Here is an 18,321-nt window from a genome sequence, read left to right as displayed (position 1 = left end):
TGCATGGCATAAATTTTATTTTCTTATCTTTAAACGCTACTATGTCTTATATCACCATTTAAAGAAATATGAACTCTTAGATATTCGCTTAGTGCAACAAACAGAATTCTTTATTTTAAGCATAAAAATATAATGTGAGCTCTTTTCCACATAAACTGATCTTAAAGACATAGTTTTGTTTATCATTTATAGCAAAGAAGACATAGCAAGAAGATCTTCTTTGATTTATAGTATTACATTTATACATGATACTGGGCTTGTGCAAAGGAATACAGTGCGTATAAAAATTTTGTATATTGTACATGTTATAAGCACATGTAATTGAGGACATTATTAGTTCATTCAAAATTTGTAACTTTCTATTTAAAAATTAAATTAAATCTAAGCAATTTAAAATTAATAGTAAATAACGCTGGTTAGTAATTTAGATATATTACTTTTTATTTACGTATAAAAGTCTCAACTTAAGAGCAAGCAAGATGGATGCAACTTTAATACACAATATGTGTAAACTCTACAGAAATGAATTGACTTTACAATTGCTAATAACACAACAACAACAACAACGAACCAATCAACATATTACGGATGAAATGCAGAATACTTCAAAAGTAATATTCCCTTTGATTATGGTATCTAATTATTACTTTACTATTATTATTGTAAATAAAACTGTAGACTTCGTCTGATTATTTGTAGCGTTACAAATAAAATAATTAGTAACGTTTAGAAACTATCTCAATATAATGACGATCTCATTTCAAAAGAAATTATTTGTAGTTAAGCTTTTAACCTTAGTATTGAGTCTTAAGTTAAAAGTTTAAACTCATAGGTCAAGTCAAATAACAATGAACAATTTGATTTACACATAGATAATTAGTAACACAAATAATTTATTATATTTTAATTTTAAAACAAAATAAAAAAATGCTTGCTTTAAAAAAATTTCTTAATTAGAATTTAAATGCACTTATCGTTAACATCATAAATTTATTTTTATTAAATTTGATACATAACACTACATTTTATACAAAACATGAACAATACTTAATAATTTGATTAAAATATTAATATCTTTAATTAAAAATTCTAACATATGTTATTATTCAAAATCTAAGAAAACAAAATGAAACCGTGTGCTAACTAAAATATTTAAAATATCTTAAGACTGAGTACTTTTTTAATTTTTTATTTTTTGTGATTTAAGAGAAAAACGTTCATACTCTTTGAAACATTTACACTCTCTTGCTCTCTCTCATTCGTAGATGTCGTTTGTCTACAATGTTCAGTATTTGAATGTTTTGTAGAAATTCTCTTATAATTCCATGCAAAAATCAACCAATAGGCGACAACAGTTGCTAGTATAAAAGGAAAATCTCTGAGATACATTGGTTATTTGGAATTTGTTAGTTGAGTTGTGACGTCGGTGGGCCGTCTTTGTCAACGCTCAAATTAATTATTTTGTGTGAAAATTCTCTGTGATTTGTGAGATGCAAAATGCAATGCAACTATAGTTAATTATATTGGGTTACGGTTTTTTGTGTGTATTACTAATTAAAATTAACTGTTGTTAAAAAATATATGTTAAATAAAAAGTTGTAATTGTAAATTGTTTTTTATTCAATTCAACTGTAAAATTGGATGTGTAATTAAACATACAAGCGTTTTTATCTAACAAAAGCAAAACAATAGAATTAAAAGAATTGTACTAAAAAAACAAACAAAAATCTTACATATAACCTCGCAAAGGGTACAAACCCTAAATAACCGCCAAAATTCTATTCAAAGAACGAAAAATCATAATTAAAAAAATGAAATCATTTGCTGCAGTTTGTCAAACAGGTGCCACAATGCCAGCTATTAATCCAAGTGGGCGTATCGCACGTCCATCGCATCAGAGGGGCGATGGAGAGAACGCCGAAATGAAAATGTATCTCTCAAAATTGAAAGATCTGGTGCCATTTATGCCAAAAAATCGGAAACTTTCTAAGCTTGAAATAATACAACATGTAATTGATTATATATGTGAATTGCAATCAGAACTTGAAGCCCATTCCGATATAAGCACCTTCGACACATCAAATTTTAATAATGTAAACCAAATGCAGAGTAACGGAATCTATGATGAAGAAATTCTTACGGAACGCTTATCACCAATCGTTGAACCGTCATTACATAACCAGCAGCAACATTCTAGTCCTACCCCTCGACAACCGTTAGTTGATCGGCATACTCCAAACACCATTTTACCAGTTACAAATAATATTCAGTCTTCAACGCTAATCACTCAACAGCAGCTCCAACTCCAGCAGCAGCAGCAGCAGCAAGTTTCTTTGCAACACCAACAAGCCACAACTTCCCGGTCATCACCGACAGTGAGTTTATCTATACACATTAATTTAAACAAAATTTTTTAGATATGTTACTTTAGTTTATATTGTTACCCTCATATCATAACAATACCATGTTTCATCAAAATTTTTGAAATTGATCCCCGGTTCATAATGTTTTTTGTTTTTGTTAAATAAAATTAAATATAAATGTTCAAGCTTAACCCACATTAAGCAGTTGTTGCAAATTATAACCTAAAAATATGTGAGTGCAGTTACAAAATACGTATTTACGTACTTCGTTTGTATTTACGTGAGTTAATGATTTCATTGGATTTTAAATTAAAATTTCACATCCAACCGAACAAATGCTATGTAAATATACATACCCGCCATTCATACATACATACATATATACATACTCACATTTATGAAATTTGCGTATTTGTATTTTCTGAACGTGCACACATAATGACTTCTCTGTGTTTTGTTGTTTGTTGCTGTTTGTTGTTGTTTTTTTACGGTTTTTTTTCATCAGCCTTTTTTTCTGTTTACGTGTTAATGTAAGAGTAAGCGAATATATACTAAATTTAAGTATCTGCAGGTGTTCATTTAACACATCCCAACAACAAATGTGAATATTGCAAAAGACGGCGATAAAAACTTAACAAAATCTGCAACGCGCTAAAGATTTCAGATTTCACCTCAAAACTGACTAGTTTTTGAATTGAATTCACAATTTAATACAGTAATGAAACGTTCTTCACACTTCCTTACACATCAAACCTGTAATGAGCTATAAACTATACTTACTATACTTACTTAGTTATAATTATAAACGGTGAAGTAAATCACAATTTAAGATACTTCTACAATACATTGATAATTTCATTAGTATCTGGCTTCCCAGATTAAATTCTATTGCTTTGTTGTTGTCGACAAAGTTTGTTGTTTGTTAATATTTGTTGTTATTTAATTTTGATAACATAAAATAATAATAATAATGTACATACATACATACATATGTTATATATTGTATAAAAATTGTAAGATGCTAGTTAGTTCGGATGATGATTATAAAGCGCTACTAAATAAATAAATAATTGTTTCTACAAAAAAATTTGTTTAATTGAATAAAGTACGAATTCCTTTAAAATTCAACATTTCCTTCAGCATTTTCTTATTTATCATTTAAAGTTTTAAATGAGTTTGTTATGGAGCATAATATGACGGGGTAGTGTACTGAACTCTCTTCAGCTATAAATATGAGTACTATTTTTCTTTGTTAATTATTCTTTGCTTATTATGTCTTTTCAAAAAATATATAAATTGTTTCTTTGTTGATATGCTGCTCCCTTTAATTACCACTATTTAATTTTACTACGTAGGCCTTAGACTCCGTCCAATGTTAAAATTTTCTGATAATAGTCATGGATAAATAAAATGTTCACATGCGGATGTATATGTATGTATGTATGTGCTTGCTGAAAATATGGCTGCACTATGACTGTGACATTGCTATTGCTTTTATAAATAATATTTCATTTATATATAAAAATTATTCAATAACTTTTTGAGAAGCCATTTTATATAAGAGCATTAGCGTAAACGTGATATTTTTTCGAAATTTGATATGCATACTTATGTATGTATATTTGAAACCACACTAAATTTTAGTAAAGTTTTTAATAAATTTTTAATAAAGTTCTCCAATATCAATTGTTTATTTTAATTTATTTATTGCGTATACAATATTAATGTTAGATACGCAGAATGCCCATTTTTAAGATTGCATCAGTACTGAGTGACATCAAGCATAAATGATTTGTGATGTCATGGCTTTTTGTATTGCAAATGCTGACAGGTTTCTCAATGTAAATATATCTAAACTAATATTAATTACTAATCGCTAAATTCTCTTCTTAACTATCACATTTCTGTAATAGGAGTAAAAAATATTTAAAAAACATTGACAGAATCTATAGGTGATATAGATTCTGTGAAATGCAGAGTGAAATATGTACCTATCTTGTTTTAATTCTGTAAGAAATACTGTAACAGTCACGGTTTTCATTGAAACTAAAAAGGGCTGAAGACTTAAACCAAAGATTATTGTTAATTTTATCAGTAGTATTATATTTCATAGCTTAACTTTCTTAAGGGATAGCACAACAAATCTTAAAGATCGCTATTTGCGTCTTCAAGTAATAATATTGATGTTAGACATACTAAATTAAATGATGAAAATATTACCTTTAATTTATTTATATAAACTTTCAACTCTCTATTTTCAAGTCTTTAATGAATTTATATTAAATAAAATTTTTATTTTAGCATTCATCGTTGGAGAAAGACAGTAGGCAATCTTGTTAGAGAGTCGCAGCTAAGCCCTCAGTGCAAGAAACCGACTACAATTATCTGATAATAGATACTACAGAAGACGTGAATATTAACATGTTATCTCATGCACCATACAGATTTATATTTACTGTATATAATACCTATATGTATATATATACATATATGCTTATATATATAAGTGAAAACCGCATTTCATTAATAAACAAATCAGCGTAATTATTGTATTTAATTTAGTATTTAAAATTATAAATTAAGTTACAGACTAAAAGTAAAACTTAAAGAAAAAGAAGAATTAGTATCTGAATGGATTTTTAGCAATTGTAAATTCGATACAATGATATTGATAATTAATTTTAGATAATAAAATATAATGTTTAATAATTAATGCATATTCATGTAACTACAATTGCACGACTCAAAGCATTTCTTTTGCTTATGCAAGCAAATTAAAACTCATTTAACAAAGCTTTAAAATATTTTTGTAGAAATCGTTTTTAAGTATTTTTAGGCTTTGGTAGGCTTCTTTGGTGGAGAGGCAAACTCAAACTCTTTGATTCCTTTAGATTTTATTTAACAAACATATTAAATGTAAACTTTAAGAATTTTCAACAAAATATAACAGATTTCCTATTACTTTTAAACATTGCTTACCAAAATTTCAGTTATTTTATTTATTTAATGATGTAATTTAAATAATTTTGGATCCTATATTTTATATTTTATATTATACTATAATTATGTTACTCATAGTCGACTTCCAATAATTTCTGTTAGATAAAAAATAAGATTGTATTACATATGTAGTGCAACAGCTCGATGTCCGTAATATATTTTTATGTTTTATTTACTAATAGAAAAATTGTTTAATTTAATGTTCTGTGATCTGTAGCATACTTGTACAAAACTGTATAGATTATTTTAATTTTAGCAATAAACGATAATATCATAATATATTAAAAAACATTATTACTACATATGAGATATTGTAGAAGAAATAAAATAATATTTAATTAAATAACACTTAGTTGTAATTTAATAAAATATGTTCAAAATAAATGAATTTAAATTGATTTTCAATTGGATGTAAGTTTTCTTATATATTGAATGTGAGTATAGTTACCGTATTAATATATAATATTAATATTAAAACAACGATGCCTATGTGCAATGAAATCATTGCAATGATTTGGTTCTGTCAAATAATTGTTTATATTAAATCTCACTGAATGAACACCATTGTGGTGTATATCTCTCATGGGTGGACATTTTTTCTAAAACCATATTTTGTTTATATTTATTTCGTATTATATATTGAATTTAACTCGGCCGCACACTCCTTAATGAGTGTTCGTTTCATTATATATTCGTATATATAAACATATATCTCATATATATGCATATATATATATATAATGCATATATATATACATATATATATACATATAATGCATATATATATACATATATATATATATATATGCATATAATGCATATATATCCATAGGTCACAAATGTGATTTAACTTCCCGCATAATCATTTGGATTTATTTGGTAGTAATAGAGCCTATCCTTCAATAGAACTGTCTAGTCAACCATCCCGTCTTATTTAATATGGTTAATCAAAAACTTTTAGAAAGATTACCGTAACTGGTGCCTTTCACACGATTTCACCCAAGACGTTATATATTTTTCTCTATTGGCTATCAACTGAATTCAGCGTTCGACAGCAGACACGAAATCAAGGTATCATGTGCTATACCATCTACAGTTGGTCCAAAGTATACAGAAAACATTATCGACTAAAAAATTTTATGCATATTTACAATATATAAGTATACGGATATTTCATTTATATGTTCATGTTTGTGGGTATATACAGTATTTACAGATAGATAGAGAAGTGCTTCCTTTGTTCTTAATTTTTCTTCCGAGTGACACTAACGGGTTGCCTGCTATGTGATCACGATACATACATGTGATCTGAGGTCGCTATATACCTTCTTGTGTATATATTCGTTTATTAATTTCCATAAATATAAATACTTGATTGAAACTTTCAAAAAGGGTTAAAGCAAAGGTATTAAATCCAAATTCAAACTTGCTTTCAAGTTTTTTTATCTCAATTTTTGCAATAGATACATATAACTTCATCTACGTTTTAATTTAATCCAATGTTTCGTGCAACTGCGGTTCTCTTCGCCGCGTTTCTATACATAGCACTCAGTATCACCCAGTTCAACCTATTTGCTTTTGATATAATATATGCGTTAAAATATTCGTTAATTGTAAACTCAATGCAGTTGGCCTGTTAATATATTTGTTTTTGCCATAATTTTCCTTACTTATAGCAGAAAACGTATCTGCATTCCTTTTCAGATAATAGGTATGCACACACGTGCATCAAAGCAAATAAAAGAAAACTTTTCTATTGATGAAATGGAATTATTTTTACGCCGTCATGCATTAAATAACAACTTGCAGGTTGCATCGGGAAGCAGATACAATTTATACCTGGCTGACTGACTGGGAAAACCGTTTGTGTGATAATTTCACGTGGCTGCTTCGTATGCTATTCATGTCAACATTATGTCTCGCCTTTGTTGCCTTTACTATCTATACTATCTGCGTGTGAGAATTACAAAAGATTATTGGTAGCTATTTGTTGTTGCAGAAGCGAAACTATGAGTAAATATTACTGCTAATGCTGGGAATATTACATTTCGTTAATCGTTAAATATAAGTAAACTCTTATATTGTAATATATTTATCTAAGTTATTAATAAATATGTAATATGTTACTAATGGAAATCAATCTTTAATTAAAAATGTAACACATATATTATTGTAAATAAAGCAATTTTAAAATGAAAATTACATGTACAAATTCACTTACATATGGTACTTACTTTTTCATGCATAATTATTTTCACACGAATCAAAGCAAAACAAAGGCAAATTTTTATCTATTGAAACACCCAAAGACCGACCGACCGACCACTCACTACTTGCAGTTTTCAGTTTTCAGTAAAGAGGGTTGTGGTGTAGTTGAAACCTGCAGTAAACTTAGACAAATGTATCATTGCGTGGTTTTCATGTAGAGTAATGTAGTGCAAACACCTGCAATGCTGCACCTGTGCCTATCCAATTGCAACGCCAACTCCATGCATAGACGTCCAAGTGTTTGGTTATTAAATCCAAACGAAAAACTGGCAGCCAACAACCTTCTTTAAGTGCTCTAAATGGTTTGCAATGCGTAGTGAAAGTTAAGCAAGATCACAAATATGGATTTGTGTATCGTTATTTCAGTTGTAGACTTGAAGTACAAATAATTTTCTTTATTTAAAATCTATTTGTGATCATATAAATGGAAAGATATAATCTAATCTATTAAGGGTTTATGCTTATATACGAGAAGCGTTTAAAGACTTATATTTTATTCATTAATGTGTACAAATTGGGTAAAGTTGCGATTCACATGCACTATCATCTTTACATTAATGGATTGTGAGAGGTGAGAGAATGTCGACTCTGACTGGAATGCGATATTCTTTTTCTGAAATGGTCAAATCCTTTTGATCTGACCTAGGAAAAGAATTCTTGGCCGGAAAATCATGTCGCAGTCTGAAGATCTAGTTAGCGTCAGTTGTTGGCACATAAGATGTACTATGATCTCTTATTTTTAATTCTCTTTCATTTGATTTGAAATTGAATTCGGACAGTTCAAAAAAAATAAACCTACAATACATAAACATTATATATGTATATATAATATATAAAATAGGTTTAAGTAGTTATGGCTCATTTTTGCGTTATATACAAAAAATAATCAAAAATCAAAAATCAAAATACTCACGATGAGGCACACATTTTAATTCTTTATCTTGCCACTTTGAAATCTGTCATCTGCGTTTCAGTGGGTTCAGTGTCTCTTCCCATTAGTGCACGTGCAGCATATTTTTAGTTGTGCTGCTTGCAGTCTCCTCAAAGAAATTTCACAGTTTTTATTTTTAAAACCAGTTGTGATTTGTCGAAGCATATTTTGAACACTTGTGTGTTCATTTTACAATACATCGTTGGCATATTAAGATTTTGGTATGTATTCAAGGTACTGAATTCAACAGAAAACAGTTCGAAAAAAAATCAATTCTCGGAATTTTTCGACTCAATAATGTGCGTTTGAAAGATGAGAAATGCGTTAAGAGTCTTAAACTAAGCGAAACTATACAGTACACAAACCCACATACGAGTATATCGAACATTGTATATAAATATGTGTATGCAGATACAATTTTTCCAAACTGGTATACGGACACGTTTACTATAAGTATGTATACCCGTATACTCGTACAATATGATATAGAAAAAGTGAACAAGTGTATATCATATAGCTCGTTTTAATCTTTAAGAATTGTATTGCAGCCTTACTTTTAGTTTTAGCTTACAAGTTCTTTTTATCCGATATCATCTTTGCCATATTTTATTGTTGGTTAAAATGTGTCTTTATTCATTTTTTATTTATTAACTTTTCATTTAATTGCTTTTTTATAGAAGCTAACAGTTATTCATGAGCTTAGGTGGGGTAATTTGCATTTTACAATAAAAAGTGTGGTTGAAACAACATTATTTGATTAAACTTAAATTTATTAAATGTGTTAAATGTTATTATATATGGTATATTGAAAATATATAAATGTATATGTTAACATTGAAAAAGTTTTGAAGGAGGATTTCTCTTATTTACCACAATTTTACCGATATATATATGGTTTATATTTTATGTTATAATTTTTTCCATTTGCTTAAGGACGATAAAAATATTTTATATATTTTTTTTTATTGAGCAATAATATATTCATACATGTGTAATATAAAATATATAATACATTATACGCAATACACTATACATATTTAAAACAAAATATATCCATTGTCTATAAGGAAAGTAAACTATTGTTGATGGTTCTTTCACACATTTTGGTTAAAAAATCTGTACGCTACAGATATTAGGCTAATCCTACAATAGCTGCCGCAAATCGTCGAATCGTATACGACAGTATGCATACTTTCTTCTGACCATGTTTTGCAGATGAATTTAAGCATACACTCTATCAGTAAATCGTCACCGCTCTTGGACAGTTCTGCAAGCAGTCAAACGCCTGCCGCTTTTTGGTTCTTCACTTGCTTTATAGCAATATCCATTTCTTTATGGCTAGGCGATTGAATTTCAGCACAATCTCTTTAGACTGCGAACTTCTAGTGCATTTCTATAGTAACAGAAACAATATTTTCATTGCTAGAAACTAGTTTGAAGAAATGTTCCTTTCATATTTTCAGTATGCCTTGTATATTCGAAACCAGATTACCGTTTTTGTCCATATGGGTTGATGTTAAAGGTGCCTTTTTTGATCTCGTGTACTTTATCAGAAGAGTCACGTCTCTTTCTTTATCGTCACACAATATTGGTCAGGTACAGCTCGCGCACCGGTTAATTGCAGATATCGTGTTAACACTCCACATCTTACCATTAGTTTTATCAAGGGGGATTTTAGAAGCCAATGACATCCTTTGCAGTAGTATTTAGGGAAGAAGAGATATGTTCCTATTGCCTGACGGCATTAATGGGACTGGATGATTCATTATTTAATCGATGAGAGTTGAGCAATGACGGATCTGGCTGTTTTGATAGATTATAGTTTTTGTGAACAGCATATTCCTGTTCAATACTAAGCTTCATCCATATGTTTACTGAGACAGTATAAGAATCTGATTCGTTGTTGGGATTATGAAGCTAACTAACACATTAAAAGCATGTGGTTGGTTTGTCATCTACTGATCAATCTGCTATCGTGTTGATTGATTAGAAGAGGCACTGCGAAGTCAATCAGCCTCAGACCGTTTTTGAAGGGAGATTTATAGAAGCTGAACTTTGTGGCCGTTGTGACAGAATTGCTTCTAATACGATCATAGATATTCTCGATTTACCAAGAGGTTGTCAAACAGATCACATCGGCCACATTTATAATATGCGTTTGTATGATATAAAAGAATGACGTCTTTATTTGGAAGGGATGAAATTCTTATAACAATTTGACTCAACAATTTTGTTTTAGATCAGGAAAAAGAAAAAAGCAGCCATTGACACTACTGCGAAAGCCTTCACATTTCATTTACAGCAAGTGGAAGATCCAGGATGTTGCATGTAGAATGGTAATCAAGAAAAAACATATATTGAACATATATGTTTGTAATCTCTTATTAGCATTATTATTCCAGTGTTTTACAGTTTTTTGTGAAGCAATTTGATGACATAAAATGCTTAGCATTAATAAAATTATACAATATATTGAAATGTTGAAACTTTATAGATAATTTTTGTTTTCTTTATAAAGTAAAATGGTTTCTAAAGTGTGCACATCTCAGGAATACATGAGGGTGGCTTACTATTTAAACATAATTTCAGATCAAACACGGAATAGGTCAACAAATTCTTTGCAATCGAAAAATACGCCTTTGCCACAAAAATTTTATGTTTGGAGATGTAAAAAAAATCGTATTTGGTGCGGCTCACGTTTTCAGCAAAGTCTCAATTTTTGTCTTCAGTAAAAAAATGAAGGAATTATTAAGCTTTCAATCTCTTTTCAATAAAATGCTTTTGTTGAGATACGAGACGGCGATATTCAGACATTCGACGACGTTGCACATGCGCAAGATTTGTACAATATCGCAGAATTTATAATGACTTCCGATTAAATACGAGTACATGCAGGTTTGAGTGCACAACTCAGCAGCCGTGAGTGGCGTACTTGGGCTTGTCAGCGCACAATGAATGCATTCCATCAAACGACAGAGTGCACAAAAGCGAACTGCAACTGAATATTGGCCGTTGGCTGTTGGCTGTTAGCTGTGACGGCCGACTATTTTTACACCGCCAATTTTCGTGGCTTAACAACGCCTTTACAATAGTTTGATATTCAGTTTGATATTTGCCGTTGTATTCAATCGTTTATACTGGTTATGTATGAATGTACATGCCTTGCATGCACACATAAACATATATGAGTGAGTATATCAACATATTAACAAAAACCGACTATGTTAATAAGTACCGTGGTGGCGCTTACAAGCTTACAAGTCAATGACAGTTTTTACATTCTCAGCAATTTTGACACGATATGAAAAAATATGATTTCATGCAGATTGATTCACATAAATAACATATGATATGTGTAATATACATACCAACGATTAAACAAATGATTCTAATATCTAAATATCTAAAATACAAATAATGTACCTACATATGTACAATATACATATATATATCGACATAGAAACACTGAATCCAACCATAACGTTATATATTCTTTCCTCCGCTTATGAAGGATTATAGGTACATGAAAGTAGAGACTGTTAATAACATAATTTATCGGTGGAGGTATTAAAAAATGACACTAATTTATATTAAATACCTTATTTACCGTGCTTTCCTTTTTAAATACATGGATATACTACGCATAACTAGTCACTCAAGAGTAATGTTAGTATTAGTAATATAATAAAAAATATCAAAAGTTTTATATGCCTCCAAAAGTGACTCGGATATTCGACGTATTTGACTTATATGCACATATCCGAATATTCCATTTGAAAATATGAAATATTCGAATACGACAACACTCGTTACCAAAAAATAGGTTTAGTTTTACTAGAACTAGTCAATAATCGTCGGTTTAAAACTTTGAATCCTAATATAAATGTAATTGGTTAAATTATAAATTCCATGCAGATTGTGAAAATCAGATGGCAATAGTAGAAATGAAGCTTTATCCAATTCTAGCATTAGTAATTCCTCTTTGCCAAAAGATAATCTTGCAATTATTAACCAAAAAGAACGTCTGCTGTTCGTGTACTGTTCGTAGGGACTTGAATTCGATACAAAAGATCTGTTGAGTTTTCAGTACTTCTGCTTCGTTAGGTGTTTCATTACTTATTAGTTTCTTTATTACATTTATAGCTTTTTGCTGGAATTTACCAACTCGGATCATAGGGTCAGCTGTATTGCTATTTTTTACATGATAATATCAACTTTTAGTACCACTACTTTGCATACAAGTGATGATTTTTGTAGTAATATCGTATTGAGTACCGATGTTAAGATTTGTTTCAGCTTTGAACATTTTTTATGCATGTAGTTTTTATTATCTAATACAGTTCTGGATGGTTGAGTTACTATTGAATGGTGATCTGGTTGATATTCGCAATTTTTAATATTATAATTATAACTATTATAATTATTCCTTATCTAGATTGTTCTACATGTATATTGTAGTGACATGCAATTAGATATGTGGATATATACAATAGATCACTTGGATGGTAACCCCATAACACACAATTAGCAAAAAGGATATTTAAAAACACTACAGAAATTGATCTACATTCTTCTTCTGGTATAACCCCATATATAGGAGCATTCTACACAAATTTGCGACCCTTTCAAAAAAAGATCATAATATTCAATTCTAAATCTTATAACTGATTATTGTAGACAAAAGTAAACATAAAATACACATGCCGAATGTATTTTATAAATTTAACGTTCAGTTCAGTTCACCGGAATATGTAAAACTGTAGGCGTTTTACAGGCGCGTGTTATTGGTGCCTCATGCACTGCGTTCATATACTCAAATTTATTTACTAAGATTGAATCACAGCTTGCAGGGTGCGACTTAATCTCGTATGTGGGCTGAGGTTAAGGCAAATGCACTCTTACAGCTTTCTTAACCAAGTAAAATAAATTATTAGAACTAAGCGTTTTAAACTCATGTCTGAATAGCAGTATAAAATTTGTAAATGTAATGAACGTCTTATACAAATTATAATATATTTAATAGAAGAATTGTTTTACAAAATCTAAAAGAATGAAGTTCAAATATTTAAAATATTGCAGACGCGAAGTACTTATCATTACACACTTTTTTATATGTATCAAATAATAGCAATATAGATAAGTTTCGTTTGGGTGATTTTATATTCTATATATCTGTTATTAGAGAATCGCTTTATCTGTTTTCAAGCTTTGATTCATAAGTTAACGAAACACATGCGTTAGGAGTTGACTAAAGGTTCCAATTCATTAGGAATATATCAATTAAATTTCATTGCAAAAACCTGAGTTACAGTTGTTAAGGCAAAGGAACCTTTTAAGAAACTTGACGGACTTTTAAGGGGAATTTTAAAAATCAGAGATCGTACATCGCTGACTTAAAGAAAGGTAAGGTTTGTCTTGACAACTTTCAAATCTTAAGCGGTTCTCTTACTTGTTTCTTCCCGACTTCTACGAGAAAGAATATTTACTCGTAGAAATCGGTGAACACTTACGATTGCTTCAAACTATGTATTTGACGAAACTAAATAAATAGTTATAGAAGATGAAGTTAGTATGCGTGATTGATGGCTAATTATTTCCTTTTAGATTATTGATGAATATATGCGATAACGAGTACACTACACAAGTTATACAGTTTCGGTTAGAATACCTAAAATTTTTACATTGCATGTGTGATCGCAGCACGTGTGACTCATATATTTGTACATATACGAGTATGTATCGACTCGAACAAAGCTTCAACTTCAGACAAGTTCAAATATGAACAGATGTAGGTAAGCAAACAATATAAAAATGACCGTGCGAACAATCAACAATCAACAACATTCAAATGCGTTTTGCCAAACTAGTAATTGTGATTTCTCTCAAGTATAACTGTGCCGTTCAATATCAACGAGGTGAGGTAAGATACATGATTTCATGGCATATGCATACATATCAAATACTCGCACACACAAAGTCCAAAGGTGTTACTGAATTTGATTGTGTCAGCGGCTGCCACTGATTGTCATAATTTTTCAGACATATGAAAGAAATAAACTTACAACAGTCGTTTTCATTTTAACTTCAAATATAAATTTTTAATTTTTATAAGAGTGGCCCGTGCACTTAGCAATCTGAGAAGATCGCAATTCTATGAATTGTGTTTGTATTGAACAATTTATTTTTTTTTTAAATTCAGAATATATGTATATTTACAATTCCAACTAAACAAACTATCAAATAAACTATAGTTTACTTAAAAATATTAATTTGAAGTTCTTAAATCCTGTAGTTATATATCTTAAACGCAGATTATAGATTGCTCTCAATAGATAATTGCATCGTAATAAAACAAAACAAATTTATCTTATATCACAAAAATTGATTAATTTTTTATTTACACTCAATTTCAATGCGATTTTAAAAAAACAAAATATTTTATACATTATCTGTGAGATTCTATAGTACTATAAAAAATTTTGCACTCTATAGCAACATTTTTAATACATGGCTTAGTAGCTAAAAGTTTACTAAAAGGTGGATTAAAATTATTTAGATACACAAGTTTTAGCCAAGATGAACCATGGAGTTGAGAATAAAGAAAAAAAACTTCTGACAATACCTTTATGCCTACTTAAAGAGTTTTGTCGAAATTATTTTTATCGCTTAATAGGCTACACTGTTCTCTTCACGTCCGCAAATTGGAACATCACTTGTCTTTAAGTTTGTTCAGAGTGTGCCATTTTGTAACTTCATCCCAAGTGTGTGCTACGATTTTAACAATAAATGAAAATATCGAGCAAAGATTCTGTCTTAAATTTTACATTGCGAATGAATTTCTTGTGCTGAACCGCAGAAAATGTTCAATAAGGCTTACGGTGAATCGACTTTATGAAAAATACGTAGGTATAGTCTATCAATCTCTTTAACTTTACCTAATATTGCTAACGTAAAGGAAATACTTACTTAATGGGCCTTAATAAATTGTAATTAAATTTTGGTCTGACACAGGCCGTCCTCTCTAGGTGCTGCTCTACTTCCTAAGAAAAACGAAGAAAATGATGTTTTAAAATATTCGTTTTTGTCGGAGGCAGCTGCTGAAGTTTTTGTGCCTCAAAAGTTAATTCATTAAATTTTAAACTATTCTTTTGTCAGCATAACTTAGGTATGTCTTAAGTTCGTCCCTTAAAGACGCCTAAATTGTCTTATCATTGATCTACTTCAGGATTTTCATTATTCTAGCTTGTTTTCAAAACATCATTATTTCCTGCTTTCAAACTTTATTGATTTACCTCGATCCTTACCATCTTTGTCTGAAAGAGGCCTCCACCTCATTCCATTCTAATTCATATTGACAATATAACCATTACGTACAGTCAACAACTATCTTGTATGAATTAGAGCCATGTTATATAGACAGTCATATGACGAATAGTTACAGTAATTTTCCATCCTACTGGTTATGGCCATGAAGGCATGCTATGCTGACAAACAAATCACAATTGTCAATTTAGTACTGTTACTACTACGACTCTTTTCGTAATATGGTCCTTACCAATACTCATGTTAGCTAACCGCCTTCACTATTCTCGTCAATCTCTGAAATATAGCGCTCTGAATTTAATTAAATTCAACTTGCCCATTATTAAATAATTTAATCTATTTGTCTTCCTCTTTTCTGCCTCTTGAACTTTCTCTCTCTCTTTTTCTCTCTTTTTCTCTCTTTTATCATATCATTCAAATATTGCTGTTTATACTGCAACTATTCCCTTTATTTCTTTATTTAAAGTGGCTTTAATAAGTTGAAACTTCATACAGTAGCTAGAAATTTTAAAAGTGAAGTTGAGCAAATGCATTACTTAAGTATATTTAATAATTATAATAAATAATTTTGTTAAATATAATACATATGTAAATAATTAGAAATACTTAATAAATTCTTAACATATCTAAATTCTGAAGTTCCTTTTGCAGATGTGGAAATATTTGATTAAATCTGTTGACTCTTGCTATACCTATACAAGATTTTTTAACTAACATAAATTGAATAGCACATACACACATACGTAAATACATACATACATTTGCCTAAATATTTGTGTTGTAATAAAAACAAAACAACCGCAAAAGAAAACACAGAACTGCTACATGAATGTTGGTAGATTGCTCCAGATCATGTCTGTCTAATCTCTAAACATACGAGCCGCAAATGATCTGCTCCGGCTAACGTGCCAACATGAATAATCTAATAGAGTTCTTAACTATCTAGAAGTGTGCGACTTCATCAACTGATTATTGCTTTATGTGAACTTGTGTGCTGGTTTATTTACTTGCATCAATGCTGTGCCCAAAATATTGATGATGCAGTAATGGGAATATTTTAAGTTTGAACTTGTTTATTTGGTTTAGGTCTGGGTGGGCAAAGAAATAGTGCGCGTCTTGATCGATCGAGAATATTAACGCATTTGGTTGCTTTCTGTTCTGTTTAGATTTTCAGCTACGGCGGCGATTGATATTGACAGTGTGCTGTTCCGTATCTTAGGCGTAATCAGTAACACCATGATCGACTTCGAAATGATTAACATATAACACAAATTTACATATATACGAGCACAATTAAATAACATAAATATTAATATTGTATGGTTTGGAATTCTGAAATATTATTTTTGTTAATCTGCTCTTTTTCTGATAAAGAGCGGCAAAACTGGACACTGGAAGATAACAAGCTCAATGAGTAATTATTAATCTTATCTATAAAATAAATTTACAGATTCAGATACGGATACAGATATCATAATTTATTATAATAAGCATCTGTTCTAAATGTTAAAAGTATTTTAAGAAAAATTACGAAATACGTATAATCGCGGTTATATGAACAAATTTTTAGCCAGAGTATATTGGTTCATTTTGTCTAGTGGGATAGCCAGACGGATAAGATGGATGCCTTTCCGGTTGATAATATATATTTACATATATGTTTATGTAAATAAACTATTGCTCATCTATAGAAGAAAAACGGGCTTTTGATAGAAATTTTGAAAATAAAGTAATCTCTCGTAATAAATGTTTAATTGTTAGAAACAGGAATTATAATTATTATATAAACAACAACTATAAACCAATTATAGTTTGAATCATGGTACTATATTCTTTACAATTAAAACACAAGACTAGACAGATCATTCAATAAATCTATGTTAGACCAATAAAGTAAATTATTATGTTACTTTACTACTCCTATAATGTGATAAATACTATAATACTGTGTTTCGTAATTTGTAAAAGTATCTCAAAAATGAAATAGCTTTTAATTATACATAATAAAATTAGAAAGATTGAAATAGGCTTATTAAATTTATGTAATATATTTGACTTACAAAGTGTTTACTGTTATTGGATTACATTTTTTTTATGCCCTAGTTAGTATCAAAAGATTGCAATTGCTTTTGATTCTATAATTTGCGAATCTTGAATTCGATACGTCATAACTAAATTTTTAAAATTCTTTTCAGGCGTGTAATACATCCAAAAAGTTAATTTCAAGAAGTATTATAACCAAGCGTAATTATATTATTAAATTTTACTGAACTCAGTATAAGCTTAATTTGCATTATCTGGAGCTCACGTTACTACAATTCTATGAAAACGAAATAATGATTTATGGACTAGTTTGCATTATTGAATGATTGGCTTAACATTTCCTATGATTGTATAAATAAAAATTGTGAATTTTGTGTTTATTTAAATTCATTG

At 29.6% G+C, this 18,321-nt stretch overlaps 1 protein-coding gene across 1 annotated transcript; it reads left to right on the top strand.

Annotated features, from left to right (window-relative positions):
* Positions 1-1,386: 1,386 nt before the first annotated feature.
* Positions 1,387-4,880, top strand: LOC119670083 (protein extra-macrochaetae). The gene is made up of 2 exons (XM_038080199.1): positions 1,387-2,375; positions 4,665-4,880. The coding sequence occupies exons 1-2, from the start codon at positions 1,812-1,814 to the stop codon at positions 4,701-4,703; spliced, it is 603 nt and encodes a 200-aa protein (XP_037936127.1). The 5' UTR covers positions 1,387-1,811; the 3' UTR covers positions 4,704-4,880.
* Positions 4,881-18,321: the final 13,441 nt, after the last annotated feature.

This window comes from Teleopsis dalmanni, chromosome 1 (genome assembly GCF_002237135.1).
Source record: "Teleopsis dalmanni isolate 2A chromosome 1, ASM223713v2, whole genome shotgun sequence".
NCBI classification, from domain to species: domain Eukaryota; kingdom Metazoa; phylum Arthropoda; class Insecta; order Diptera; family Diopsidae; genus Teleopsis; species Teleopsis dalmanni.
Note: the sequence above shows the minus strand (reverse complement) of the source record. Positions and strands in the feature narration are given on the sequence as shown.

Excerpts from the sequence above, each read along its gene's own strand:
- LOC119670083 (XM_038080199.1), top strand. The coding sequence starts at position 1,812 with ATGAAATCATTTGCTGCAGTTTGTCAAACAGGTGCCACAATGCCAGCT. Across the intron at positions 2,376-4,664 it reads CTTCCCGGTCATCACCGACA|CATTCATCGTTGGAGAAAGA; the intron begins GTGAGTTTATCT and ends TTTTTATTTTAG.